Below are 13,403 nucleotides of genomic sequence, written 5' to 3' on the forward strand. Positions count from 1 at the left end.
ACAGAGGACACCGCATGTAACCATCCATGAAGAACTAAGGGGACAGTCCTGGAGGTGGTACAGGCCAGAGCTGGAAAGCTTCAGGAGTCACGAGGCGATGGGGAGATACGCAAGCATTTTGCGCCAGTGCTGGGGAAAACCACCTCTAGACTAAATGTTACTCTGGTTCCTCCTAATAAAGCTTCCAATCAAGACCCGGGAGAACCACACTATTCCCAAGGAATGAACTGCATCCCAGAACAAAGCTTAAGAAGGTTTCTAGTGATGCAAAGGTATCCAGCACCCAACAATGTCAAATTCACAGTACTTGGCATTCAACAAAAAAAAAAAAAAAAAAAAAAAGGCAAGCAAAGAAATGAGGAAATACAGTGCTCGGTGAGGAAGGGAGAAAAATGAATCAAAGACTAAAAATGTCACAGATGATAAAATTAATAGACAAGGATATTATTATAACTATTCCATATGTTCAAGAGTCAGAAGAAAGACTGAACAACAGAGACATTGGAGATTTATGTTTTGAATTCCTGGAGATGAAAACCATGATGCCTGAGATAGAAAAGAACAAACTGATGAAAATAATACTAATACCTATATAAGAGCAGAATCGACTGACTTCATGAGACTTTTATATTGAGCTGTTCCCCGCCCCCCCAACAAAAATAGCTTTCCAGCCGAACATTTTTTTATCAGTACCTAATTAAGATAGCTGAATTTGTCTGTGCGTAGTGTGCCCTGAGCGTAATTTGTCCCACTCACAGTGAGACCCATCTGGATCCCATGTGACTGAGGGACACTGCAGACTAGACACATAGGAGACCGCCTGTTGAAGCTCACCGGTGCAGGTCGAGAGCATGCAGGTGGCACCTAAGTCACCCTGCCCCACCCTCATCAGGGTGAGGCTAGATTTGTCATGAGACACTGACCTTCGAACGCCTCCACTGGGGAAGAACCCAGCTTCTGCTCCAACCACGGGGACCCTGAGATCTTAGCAGTGAACAGCAAGGCCAACAGATGTGTTGAGTGTGTGCATTAAAGAAAGCTTACAGCCGGAACTCCTAGCTACATCCTTGCTTTTCTTGTTTATTTTTGCATACCATATAGACAGGCGTGGAAAAGGAAAAAAGATTTTTGGCTTCATATAGCTCCCTTGTCTCATGTGGCTACGGTTTTAAGAATGCAACATTCTATTCATGGTTCACATCCAACTCTCATTCTTCATGTGCATCCCGTAAACAGTCACGCCTGTACTACAGGTGTGCCCCACTTTAAGAAAACAATGAAGGCAGGGTGTAGCCACAGAAGTCCATTAAAGAGCCTTACGTTCTCGGAAATGAAGAATGGCCATGCGATTTTTAAACAGCAAACCCCTTGGCACACCTAAAATTCAAGTTTTAAAAACCTGAACACAGGCAGCTTTTAGGAAGACCCCTATTCTTGAAAACAAGATCCATCTACACCCCCATTCCACTTGGTTCTGGTGGGCGTTAGTCAAACTCATTAGAGATGCGTGAAGCATTTACAAGTGCCTCCGACAACCAGGCTCACGGCAAAATATTTAAATGCGATTTCACAGGACTATTTTAGGGACACAGACTGAGTCCCGGGCTGCCGTTAATGTCTGCTGAGATGAGCAAGGACTTGGGAATGAAGCCGTGCACGAGAGGCTGGGTGGCAGGAGGGGCCACGGCCTGCTGCAGACTGTTAAATACTCACGTAAAAATGAGCCTGAAATCACCTCTAGGTGCCACCTCCTCCGAATGGTCCCGCTTGGATGCAGGAAAGGGACTGAGGGGTTTCTCGTGCTTCCTTCCCGTCCTTGTGATTTGGTTCTGCAATGTCGAAGCCCTTGCTCATCCTTTGTCCCTCCCCTGCCACCACTGCTGTTCCCACGCGCGATCACCAGCGTGGGTTTGGTTTGAATTCTCCTTGCAAAAGCCGGATGGAGGTGTTCGGGGGAGTGTCTCTGGCCGGCTGTGCCCTCTGCATGGAGCATCACCACGTACCTGCTTCCCACCACATCCCTGTGCAAAGCCTTCGGCTCCTTAACCCTGGCGCCCGCTCGCCCTCTGCCGGGAGCCTTCCTCGTGGTCCTGCGAATTAACTGCCCCGCGGCCCCCACGGCACCGTTCTCTTCCCGACAGCCCTGACACCCTGGACCCCGAATCGTGATCCTCTGGGCCCGTGTCTCCGCTGCCCCAGGAGAACTCCACAGGGCACAGCGGGTCTCACCCAGAGGCACCTGCCCAAGGGGTCCAGCGTGTTCAGCACCTAATACGTACTGTTCGAAGTACAAATAGCTTCTGAGCCTTGGCCTTGCGAATGAAGAGTCTCTGCTTCCTGTACCTTTTCGAACAGCACATTTGCGCTTCTTGAAGGCGGAACATATCGTCATGCTGTGAATGTGAAATCGGGTTGTGTGTGGTTCAGCAGATAGTGTCGTTACCCGTGAAAACCCCATAGTTACCTTGTCTAGCAATAGCTATAACATGAACCTTTCAACACGTAGCGGCGTTTCTCTCTGAATATGGTGAAAGCATGCTCTTTAGCATAAAGAACTCAGAGGAGGGAATTCAGGCATGCGAACACCACCTGTGACCGCCGCGACACCAGCATTTGCGTGCGATGGCCTTAATTACGGCAGCAACAGAGAATCATATCGCTTCTGTATATCTTTGTCTCCTCTTTTCATCTCAGGTCCAACGAACCCTGATGGGAAAAACGAAGTCTAGGGGGAAAAAGTTCAAGGAAGCAGAACACTGGCTTTTTTAAAGCACTTAGTAAGGCGTGATCGAACAAAACTGATTTTATTTTAAAAAGAATACATTGACATGATGAAACCTAAGCAAGGCAGCTGAAAGCTTCCAAAATAGAACCCCCGAGCACACGGCCCTGCGACCCCACGTGCTTCGATGACACCCAGGAAACGTCCGTCCCGGATCTGGGCGAGAAGACCAAACGGTGTGACCATCAGACGTGGTTGCAGCCACCCTGGTTTGACGAGTTTTCCTTCAGGAGTCTCTTCTCTGTCTTTTTCTTCTGCCGTGTTCTTTATGGCATAGGTCTGAGCAAAACGGGCACGAAACGACCGCTGTTTAGAATAACGGTAGCAGCAGGGACATCCGGGGCCCGAGTGGCGGCGGGAGGCCGGGGGGGGGCGGGGTGGCGGGGTGCGGACCGCCAGGAAAGGGGCGAGCGGTGCCACCTGACTCCTGAAGGGCCAGGCGTCCCAGGGCTGTGGCGTCGCAGGTTCCAAATGCAGGGCTGACCACGCCGCAGGTCCTCAGCTTGTGTCGGACACATCGGGGTTAGTTTGACTTGTAAGCTCTTCATGGCCACGATGACGCTGGCTCAAGAGAGAGGGGGGTTCCGAAGGATCAAGACTGAGGGTAAACCGCCGGGGGACAGTCTTTTCCCAGAGAGGAAGTCCAGATGTCTTAGAACCCAGGTGAATTCCGAAGAGCCCCGTGTGGAGTGGCTGCAGGGTGTGAGACAGAGTGGAGGACCGGGTGAGAAATGAATGCAGGGAGCTGGCGGAGCCCGGGCTCAGCGACCACGCTCAGCCTCCCCAGTGTAGACTGTTTACCCTCCAGCTGCTGTAATAAGAGACTTTAAAAAGTGATCGACCATGACAGATCCCACGGTCATTCTTCAGTGTGCCCTGGCTAGGATATCCATCCTCGATCTAACCTGTGTGAGTAAATACAGCCTCGAATACATCAGCACAGCCAACTGGCCTTCCTACGGGAACTTAAAACGGACGGGCAGTAGAAATTTTAGACTCTGTGCACGTGAGCACATAAGTGAATCGCCGGCACCCACTGCTGTGACGACAATTATAGATCCTCTTTTCAAAAGATGCAAGTGATGAAGACTGATCCTTGTGTCTGTTGGCTTCAGAAAAATCAACTGAAATCATTTCATGTAACTGTCCAGTGTTACCATCTCTGGGGGGAGGGGGACGGAATTAGAGGAACGTGCCTCGTTCGCTGAGCAGGGTGGGGAGGTGAGGGAGGGGCCCAGAGTAGGGGGGTGCCTGTATGCTGGGCTCTCCCCAGGTGCCCACCCCGCTATCATAATGCAGCAAATGCTAGGTAGTTGGATGTAAAAATACTCAAACAGCAGGCCGTTTCCATTTCTGCCTTCTAATTATGAAGAGTGTGAAGGAAAACCAGGATGTTTTACCAAAAATTATTCATCTCAGGAAACTGGAGCACTAAGTAAATAGCAACGATTATCCCAGAAATAAGTCCAGGGGACATACTAAAAGTCAGGGTGGACGTGGTTTCAGTTTTCACGCTGGATGCAGACGTAAAGAGCCTAACTCTCGAGGCAGGCTAATTTTCCCCCAGAGAGTGTGCATAGTGAGGATGTGTTAAGATTACAAATCACCGCTCCAGTGGCTCAGCAGTGGACCACAAAAAATACTTTGTCAATGACATGTTTACACAACTTTTAAGGAAATCGTCGCTACTTGTTCCTTACTCTTAATAACTGAGGAGGAGCCCCGTGCAGCTGTGCAGGGATGTGGGGGAACCCCGCCCCCCGGGTTTGCATTGTGGCTGCCTTCCAGAGCCAGACTGAGGACTCATTCCAGTGTCAAGGCATCCGGTTTGGTTGGCTTGTTTTCCCAAAAGAGGCTGACGTTATTCTCGCATTAATTACCCTTAGAATCGCCAGGAGATAAGAGGCAGGAAGACGGAAAGGGAGCCCCTGATTCTATTTACTAGACGAAAAAGAGATTTACAGAAAATAACTGAGAAATGGAGGAGCGATGGTCAGGGAGGCCTCGTCAGGATCGGGTGATGGCCAAGGTCTAGTCCCTCTTGGTCAGGCCCCAGGAGGATTGTTCATCTGTTCTTCCACTGATCCACTTTCCCATGCAGACGACGATGCCATCTCCGTTTGCAAGGAAACAAACGAACGAGCTGACGCTGGGCAGAGAGGACTTATCCCCGGAGCGGGGGAGCAGGACAGAGAAGCCCAGATGTACCTGCTAACCCCGTCTGCCTGGTGTGGCGGGAGCAGCCAGCTGGTTTCACGGATCGGAAGAGCATCGTGCTGGTACCTGGAGCCTTGCGAATGCACAAACGAGGAGCGGATCCCCGTTTCAGTATCTATACCTGCGGAGACTGGGCTCTGCGAGGGAAGCGGGCAATTGCCCGTGACCTTGTGGCTTTGCCCCCGCCTTTCATGGCTTTGCAGTGAGGTTTGCCGTGTTCTTAGCACTCGAGCGGGCAGCCTGTCACTTTGATCATAATGACAAGAAAGTCACCCTATCAAAGGGACGCGGTTTTACATGGCGCCACCTTCTCTCCTGGCTCTAAGTTCCAGTTTTGGAAATGGGACTCGGTGCTGGGCAAGGTCATGACTGAAAAGAAGTGCTTGACCTCTAGTCTTTCAGATCCTGCCCATCTCTCCAGAGCTTGGTGGGGCTGGTGGCCATTCCTAAAATCCAAGCCACGATTCCTATCAATTCATGATTTGGTCCAAAGTCCCAGTTAACGGAGTAGAGAGCCCTTAGAGAACTTGACTGTGGACTTTAGCCTGGCTTCCCCTGCAGCGTGACTCTTATTCCCCAACGGTGACTATGAGGCAATTTTTCCTTTCCCACAGCAGCCGCATTTATCACAGATATTAGCAAAACAGACTTAAGGACTTAAGGATTTTTTTTTTTTTAAAGAAAAATGTGTTGTCAAGACTTGCCCCACTCAATGTTCTTGCCCTTGTCCAGTGGGCTAATTTTCAACTGTTTGAGGTTCAGAGTAATCCCAAAAACCTGTGGAGCATTGGCACAAAGGTGGTCGCGCAGATGCCAACAGACGTGTAGGTGACAAACTTGTAAGGCACTTCGATCTCCAGCCTCTGCCTGGCCTCTTTGTTCCTGGTCAGCACCTTGAACCACGAGTACAACACCTGTAGTGAGAGGTTCTGTGCGAGCTGACGGACCAGGAGGGTCAACACAATTCCCACAGCAAATTTGGTCAGACTCAACACTACCATGTCAGCGGTGAGCGGCGGGATATTCCGAATAACAGGGAGAGATTGCGTGGGCTCGGACACGAGCTGGAAAAAATGGTTGATCCAGAATCCTATGGTCACCCCAGCCCCGGAGGCCAGAATGGTGGTGGTGTCTGCTCTGGTGGGGCTGTAGTAATCAGACACGGGGTAATTGTAACACAGGAAGAATGGCACGGCGATGACACCCACAAGGAAGAGAGGGCTGGCCGAGTCCAGGCGGTCGATCAGGGTCCAGGCGGGGTAGGTGAGGGCGATGAGGACCGCGGTGATCAGGACGCCGGCCACCACATCCTACGGGAAGGAGACAAAGGAAGGCCGTAAGCCAATGAGTGTCTTCCCGTATGCAAATATGATGTCGAGTCAAATATGGTTGATTCGACATGCAAATGCCAATATTTACATTGTTTTATTTTATAATGCATGTTAACAAAATGTAAAGTCGTAAAAATTCTGAAAATAGGAAAAATATAAACAATAATCACCCTATTTGCGTTGTGTATTATCTTCCAGTTTTTTTGTTTTGGGGAATAAATTCTCTATTTGTTTTCTTAACGCGTAGCTATAATCACATGGTTCCTGCAGTCTATTACTTTTGATTTACTGCTACATGACAAGTGTTGTCATAACCTGCACAGAGGTGGCATTTTCCTCTCGTCGCAGGTGGGGAGGGGCTGGGGCTGCAGCCGGCTGGAAGAGGAAGTTCGCTTTTGGGGAAGCCAGCCAGTCACACGGCAGCGGCCAGGCCATTCCTCACAGGGTTCGTGTATGTGGGGTGGTCTGAGGAGACATTTTAAATGGGGCGGTGCCAAAACGCCATCATGCCAGCCTTGGCCCTCCCACCCCATCTCCAGCGACAGAATCGTGGACACTGTGCATGTCGTTTCATTGAGTGGTCAGACCATGCTCGATTTAATCGATTCTCCTTTAGGACATTTTGGATTGAGGTTTTCTTCCTTCCTCTGTTCCTCCCTCTCTCCTTCCCTTTTTCTTCTCTCTCTCTCTCTCTCTCACTCTCCTTTCCTTCTTTCCTTAAATGTCTGTTTAAAATATCTTTAACCCCTTAATGTCATCCATTTTCGGTTTCCCTTAGTATCCTCGTTGCAAAATTTATTAGAAGATGAAGTCAATGTAATTAATAGACAAATACATCAAGGCCAGAGAATGAGGAGCTTGCTGTGAAGTTCTATGTTGATTATTTTGAAAGTTAAGTTGGAAAACTTTCAACATGTCCCCCAACGCATTGGAAAATCTGAACAATGCCAAAAAAGTAATACACATGCATTGTTGAAAATCTGGGGAACGCCTCTCATACGCAGCTGAACGTCACCCTGAGCTTCCTGGCTCTCCTCCGGCCCCTACGAAGTCTCTTCTCTTCCCACCTGCCATGCACATCCCAAGCCTTTCCACAGATTCTGTCTTGGGGGCCCTGCGTCTTTTCTCCCTCGCAGGCTTTGTTTGGGTCCCCGGCTTTGTCTCTCCGTTCTCTGTCAGTGTGGCACTCATACCTGTGTCTTCAGATCTCTCTCTCTCTCAAACTTCAGTCCCGTGCTTTTTTTTTTTTTAACGGAAAGTTAGACATTTCCATCCAGATGTCCCGTTAGCCGCCCCAACCAACTTGTCCAAAATAAAAATAAAAATAAAAATTACCCACGACCAAAAAGAAAAATGACTAAAGGAAGCGAGCAGCTTATAGAAAAGAAAACGTGAATGCCCCTTAAACATATGAAAATGTACCTAAACTTCATCATAAGTGAAAATTAGACTGTACTGAGGAGAAACGAAAACTTACGTTCACACAAAAATCACTACATGCACATCGACGGCAGCTCTACTAATAATCGAATCAGTACATGCACCTTGACGGCAGATCTACTAACGATCAGCACAAACCGGGAATGACCACAGTGGCATTCATGGGGCGAATGGGTCAACGAACTGGGACAAGCACGTGATGGAATATTTCTCAGCACTAGAAAGCCACCAGGTGCTGATGCACACGGCAGCTTGGGTGACATCTCCAGGAAATCACGCAGAGCAGAGGAAGCCGATCTCTAGGGGCTACACGCCGTATGGCTCTATTTATACAAAGTTCTCTACAAGACCCCACTATAGTGACAGAAACTGGGTCAGTAGGTTGCCAGGGTCCAGAGGTGGGGGGACCTGTGACGACAAAGGGGAGCACACGGGAGTTTTGGGGGGGCCAGTGGTGGAACTGTTCTGTATTGTGGGGGTGGTTACTCACATCTCTACATGTGTTAAAATCCAGAGAACTGAACACCCCAAACAGTCCATTGTACTGTTAATTAAAAAAAAATAAATTAAAAAAATTCCATTTCAAACAAAAATTCAAAAGCTGGCGGGCTCTTTTTTTTTTTTTTTGGCCGCTGAATGATACTGTTGGCGTGTCTGCTGCCGCGTGGCAAGCGCTGAGCTGGACACCGAGAGGTCCCTCGTGCGTCGCCTCCCGCCCTCCCCTCCACGCAGGTGAGAGGATGCCCCCTCGCCCACCCGCTACCCAACGATCCAGAGGTTCCACACTCCGATGACGAGGCAGGGTGGGTAGGGAGACACTTTGTCCATTAATAACACGAACGCAAACTGGCGCAATCCTTCAGGGGAGAAACGCGGCGATTTTTTTTTTTTTTTAAATGACATGTTCATTTCGCCTCTGACCCGAAACCTCACTCTGGGACCGTGGAGATACACGTGCCCACGTCTGAAACGAGTCGTCCACTGCAGTTTGCTCATAATAGCAAGAGACCGGAAACACGCCAAGTTCCACCCACAGGGTCTGGCCGGGTCTACCCAGGTGTGAACGGTCACACACGGGCCACTCCGCAGCCGGGAAGAGGATGAGGCGGCTCTGACGTGGAGTGTGAAACGGGTGGGAGAACACGGATACATTGTTACTTGAACACATGGCACCTTCAGGCGCCTTATCAATTTTATATCAGGTAAACATGTTGTCTCCTTAAAAAATGTAAGTGAAGTAGAAGTTGGTCTCTCCAAACGGGATCTGCCTTTCAATTTCCAGATGAAGCGGGGATCCTGGGAAAGCCTGGCACAGTGCTCTGAAGGGGACTGAGCATATGCGGTGACTGCGGGGAGGGGTGGCCCGCCAAATGTCACCTGCTGAGGACTGAGGGCATCTTGTCTGCATGCTTTAAAGGGAGATGCCATTTGAGGGAAGGCAGAGAGCCAGGCGCGATGAGCTCAGCACCCCAGATAGCCTGTCGTCTCTCAGCCCGGGGAGAAGACGCTGCCACTCGGGATGATCCCCTGGCAGCTTCCCTGGACTTCACGACTGGGCCCGAAGGAAGGCAGGGATGAAAGTCATTCTGCCTCGGTCTAGGAAATGCAGAGCTAGAGGCTGCTTTGAAACCTCTCTGGCAGAGGGCTCTCCAAAAGAAAGAATCCACTCGTTCTCATACCCGGGGCCAGGGGTCCCTGACCCCTGGGCTGTGGACCGGTACCGGTCTGTGGCCTGTTAGGAACCGGGCTGCAGAGCAGGCAAGCAGTGGGTGAGCAAGCAAAGCTTCATCTGTATTTGCAACCGCTCCCCAGCGCCGGCGCCACCGCCTCAGCTCCGCCTCAGATCCTCAGGCACTACGTTCTCATGGCATCACCAGCCCCTGGTGCTGAAAAGGCTGAGGACCGCTGCCCCACGTGGGCGCTTTCTCACACCACCTGGCAGGACGAAGGCAGAGCACCTGCGTCACGGAGTCATGGGCACTGACCTGCTTTCCCTGGCAAGACAGTTGGAGGGGTGTGGGTGGCATGCAGATCAGCGGGAAAGGGTGCTGGCCCTGGGCGGCCACTGCGGTACTCAGAGCGACAGCAGCATCCCCTAGACCAGCAGGCGGGCAGTTCCTGCCAACGCCAGGCTGCTGCGGGGCCTGGAGGGCCATGGACAAGACCAAGACACCCAAGGTCACAGCCTGGGCAGAGGGGAAGGGACCCAGCAAAGTGGCCGGACACGAGGGCATCGGACAGAGCAACGGCGGCACTAGGGGGCTCAGACCGTTTCATGAGCGCACGCGAGACTCCCTCGGAAAACTCCAGGAATATTTTGTGGGGGCATTTCTGTTAGGGGGTTGTGCAGATGGCTGGAGGTTCAGAGTGATCCTGCAGGTACTCGGGGAAATTCCAATATTATACATATCGGTGCTGCCCCAGGCTCCCTGCCAAAGCAGCGCACAGTCCCCATGGCGGCACCTGCCGGCTCCTGCCCCTCACCGCCCGTCACCGCGTTCCACGGACTCCTCCCTCATCCTCACTCTCCTGCTTCCCGTGCTCAGAGTTCCGATCTCCTTTTCACCTCTTGCCTGCCACTCTCTTGCCCCAAAGCAGCCACTGCCTGCCTTCCCGATGGCTGTTTCAACAGCAAATGTTCCCCAGTTTTAATGTGCATTGGAATCGCCCAGGGAGATTTGACAATGCAGGCTCCAAGCAGCTGCCCTCTGGTTCTCCGATCTGAAGTGTGGCCCAGGAGTCTGCATTTTAACACTCTGAGGAAATGCTGATGGAGTGAGTCTAAATAGAAAACTGAGAAATGCTCGCCTACCGAGTGAGAGTCAGAGTGAGAGTCAGAGTCGTGCACGATATGGGTGTAGCTGAGCTATCATTCCAGGGTTTTCTCACTACTTTCCAACTTGAACTTCCTACTACAGTCAAGTAGGTCCACTCGCTTTCCCCAGACATGCCAAGTACAATTTTATCGCCATGGTTTTGCATTCCTTTTATATACAGTACGCTTTAACTATCTCTACTTAACAAGATCATATCAGTTCGCTTAAGGCTCAGCTCAAAAGCTACTTCCTTTCTAAAACGTCTCCATGTGTCACCGCGGTTGGAAATAACCTCTCCCCAAAATGAATGTGAAAGTACTTGCTTAATATCACTCAAAAGGCCCTTCCTTAGAGTGCCTTTGCCGCAGGTTCTGTGTGCACATGCTTTCCCTCAACCGATTATAAAACCCCAATCCGGAAAGATAAGCCTCTTGCATGATTCCTCCAACCTCCTAGTGTAGTGCCTAACACGTCACAGACATTGAGTCATAGTGACTGGGAGAATTCAACGTCTTTTTCTTATCCTGAATATCCACAATATTTAATCCCCACTGAATTCAACTTTCTTCTGTCTTCCTTTATAATTTCAGTTATCAAACTCCAGACATTTTGTTGGAATATTCCTTATAAACGAATTCTGTTCATCTTCAAAGCATCAAGAGGCTAGACTATTTTGGTTCACAGCCCCAGTATTTGAGGCAAAAGTAATTTTAGCCAACATGGCTGCTGATGTAGAGTTTTTTTTCCTTCTGCCCACATAGTTGGATTTTCAGCCATAAAAGGTGATATTATAATAAAGACATTTTAGGCATTTTTGTAAAGAAAATACTTGAACCATTGCTGATGAGACTTCTAAGTTGGGGCTCTAAGTTTCTAAGAATAAAACTGTTCTAAACGGCTCCTAAAAATAAAAATTGTAGCTCCTGAACATTCAAGAGCAACTTTTTACATTAATTTTTTCAAGTTACTAAATTCATAAAAACTATAACAACTCACCAAATCTCCATTTTGGAACTGGATCTGCAGTTTTGATTTTGGCAAATTTGACATCATGAAGTGATTTCTTTGGAACTGACAAGTCATGTGTTTGGGACAGTACGCCAAAAATGAGATAAAAAACACCTACTGCTTTCTTATTTAATAATATAGCATGAACATTTTTGATTTGAAAAGATGCATTTCTGCAACCTCATTCTTTTAAGTTTCAAAGCAACCAACCAGAAGTGAGATATATCAAGCAAGTAGAACACAAACTTACATAAAGGATGATCCTATTTTTATATAGTACATACTTGTACGCATAGAGAAGGAAAAAAAAAAAACTAAACATCAGAAGGAAATTAAGTAAAATGTTGAGTAGTTTTTTCCTGTTTGGATATTACAGATGAGGATGACCTTCTTTATGCTTCGCAGTATTTTTAAAATTTTATACAATCAATGCCTATTATTTTTATCATAATAAAAATGTAATCGAGGAGAAGAAATCAGGATGTTAGACTACTTCAAAATAGATGAAAAGAGAAATAACTAATGCTTATAAATTTTCACGTCATGCCAAAACAAAATAAAAGGCCCCCAAGAAGCTATATGATGATCAACATATCCTTCCTCCATGACATCAGCCACATCTAGCACAAAGGTACATAAGCATTGTCAGTGCTACCCAACAAACAGAGCGTCGCTCGAAATATAGTCAATCTTTAACTCAAAACATTGCACGAAGCTAACACATTGCACGAAGCTAAAATGCAGGAAGATCTAAATCCCTTTGATTCTTCTGTCCGTTGTCATTTTCAGTTCTGAAACTCGGCATTCACATAAAAGCTTGAGATTTATTATACCTCATTACAGAAAACAATAATGACAAGCTATCTAAACTGTTTAGCAAAGAATGCTAATAGAGCTAGTCCAAGTATCAGAACGAATTTTAGAGAATGCTCATATAAACACATAAAATAGTGTTTTTATTCTTAGCCAAACAGAAACAGCTCTCCTTTTGGTAAATGTCACTAGCAGGCCCTAACCCTGAGAACTCTCAGCATTTGTGAATTCTGACCCTACATCACATTCCCACATGCAGTTTCCAGCAACAAATTTACATTCTATCTGCAAACATCTTCACCGAAGAATGCTTTGGAGTAGACAGACCAGCACAGCACAGATTAGCTAACTAGAAAGAACCCATTCGCTCAATTGTTAGGGAAGAATGCATTCAGACCTTGGAGCCAGCCTTTTATGCTGAAACCTATGATTCTGGCATCTTTCCCTCTGCCAGGTCCTCTGCTGAGAATGCGAAGGGTCCTCTCTGGCTCTGGCTGCCTTCACAGAGGGGCTGAAGCCAAGAGCAGAGGAAAATCCAAGACCTGCTTCCTTGTAGATGCAGTGAGTGGACCCTGACCTTAAAGCAAACTGAAATGCCAACATCGACACCCCCCAAAAACCACAAAAACAAAAACGAAAACCTTACGAGCATTCTAGAAAATAATTTTGAGTTATAGATCAATGTTTCCTAGTTAACACACTCAGAATCCTTACTCTTTTCCAGGCTAGCTCAGAATTAACTCAATTTCTGAGAATAATGCAGATGAGATCCCATAGAAGCCAAATGGCAAGGCGGAGGCAATCCTGTTCATGAATATAAATATAAATGATTACAGAGAGAAACCTCCCTGCTATATAATTAGCATACGTATGAGGGAGAAAGAGTGAACGCGTAAGTTCAAAAATATTAATTTCCTATTGAAACACGCCGGGTCCACAGGGATTGGTTAAAGGCAGGAAGCAGGTCGAGCTCGCCACGTGGTGTGAGCACCAGCA

General features: G+C 48.1%; 1 protein-coding gene across 4 annotated transcripts in view; it reads right to left on the bottom strand.

Moving 5' to 3' along the window:
• Positions 1–385: 385 nt before the first annotated feature.
• The window catches only part of SGPP2 (sphingosine-1-phosphate phosphatase 2), a 95,610-nt gene continuing 82,592 nt past the window's right edge, over positions 386–13,403 (bottom strand). For all 4 annotated transcript variants that reach the window (XM_016156800.2, XM_016156801.2, XM_016156802.2 and 1 more), the window contains one exon: positions 386–6,309. In XM_016156800.2, the coding sequence (XP_016012286.2) occupies positions 5,758–6,309 (552 nt within the window). In that variant the 3' untranslated portion in view covers positions 386–5,757. The remainder of the gene's footprint in view (positions 6,310–13,403) is intronic.

Source organism: Rousettus aegyptiacus, unplaced genomic scaffold (genome assembly GCF_014176215.1).
Source record: "Rousettus aegyptiacus isolate mRouAeg1 unplaced genomic scaffold, mRouAeg1.p scaffold_m13_p_2, whole genome shotgun sequence".
Taxonomy (NCBI): Eukaryota; Metazoa; Chordata; class Mammalia; order Chiroptera; family Pteropodidae; genus Rousettus; species Rousettus aegyptiacus.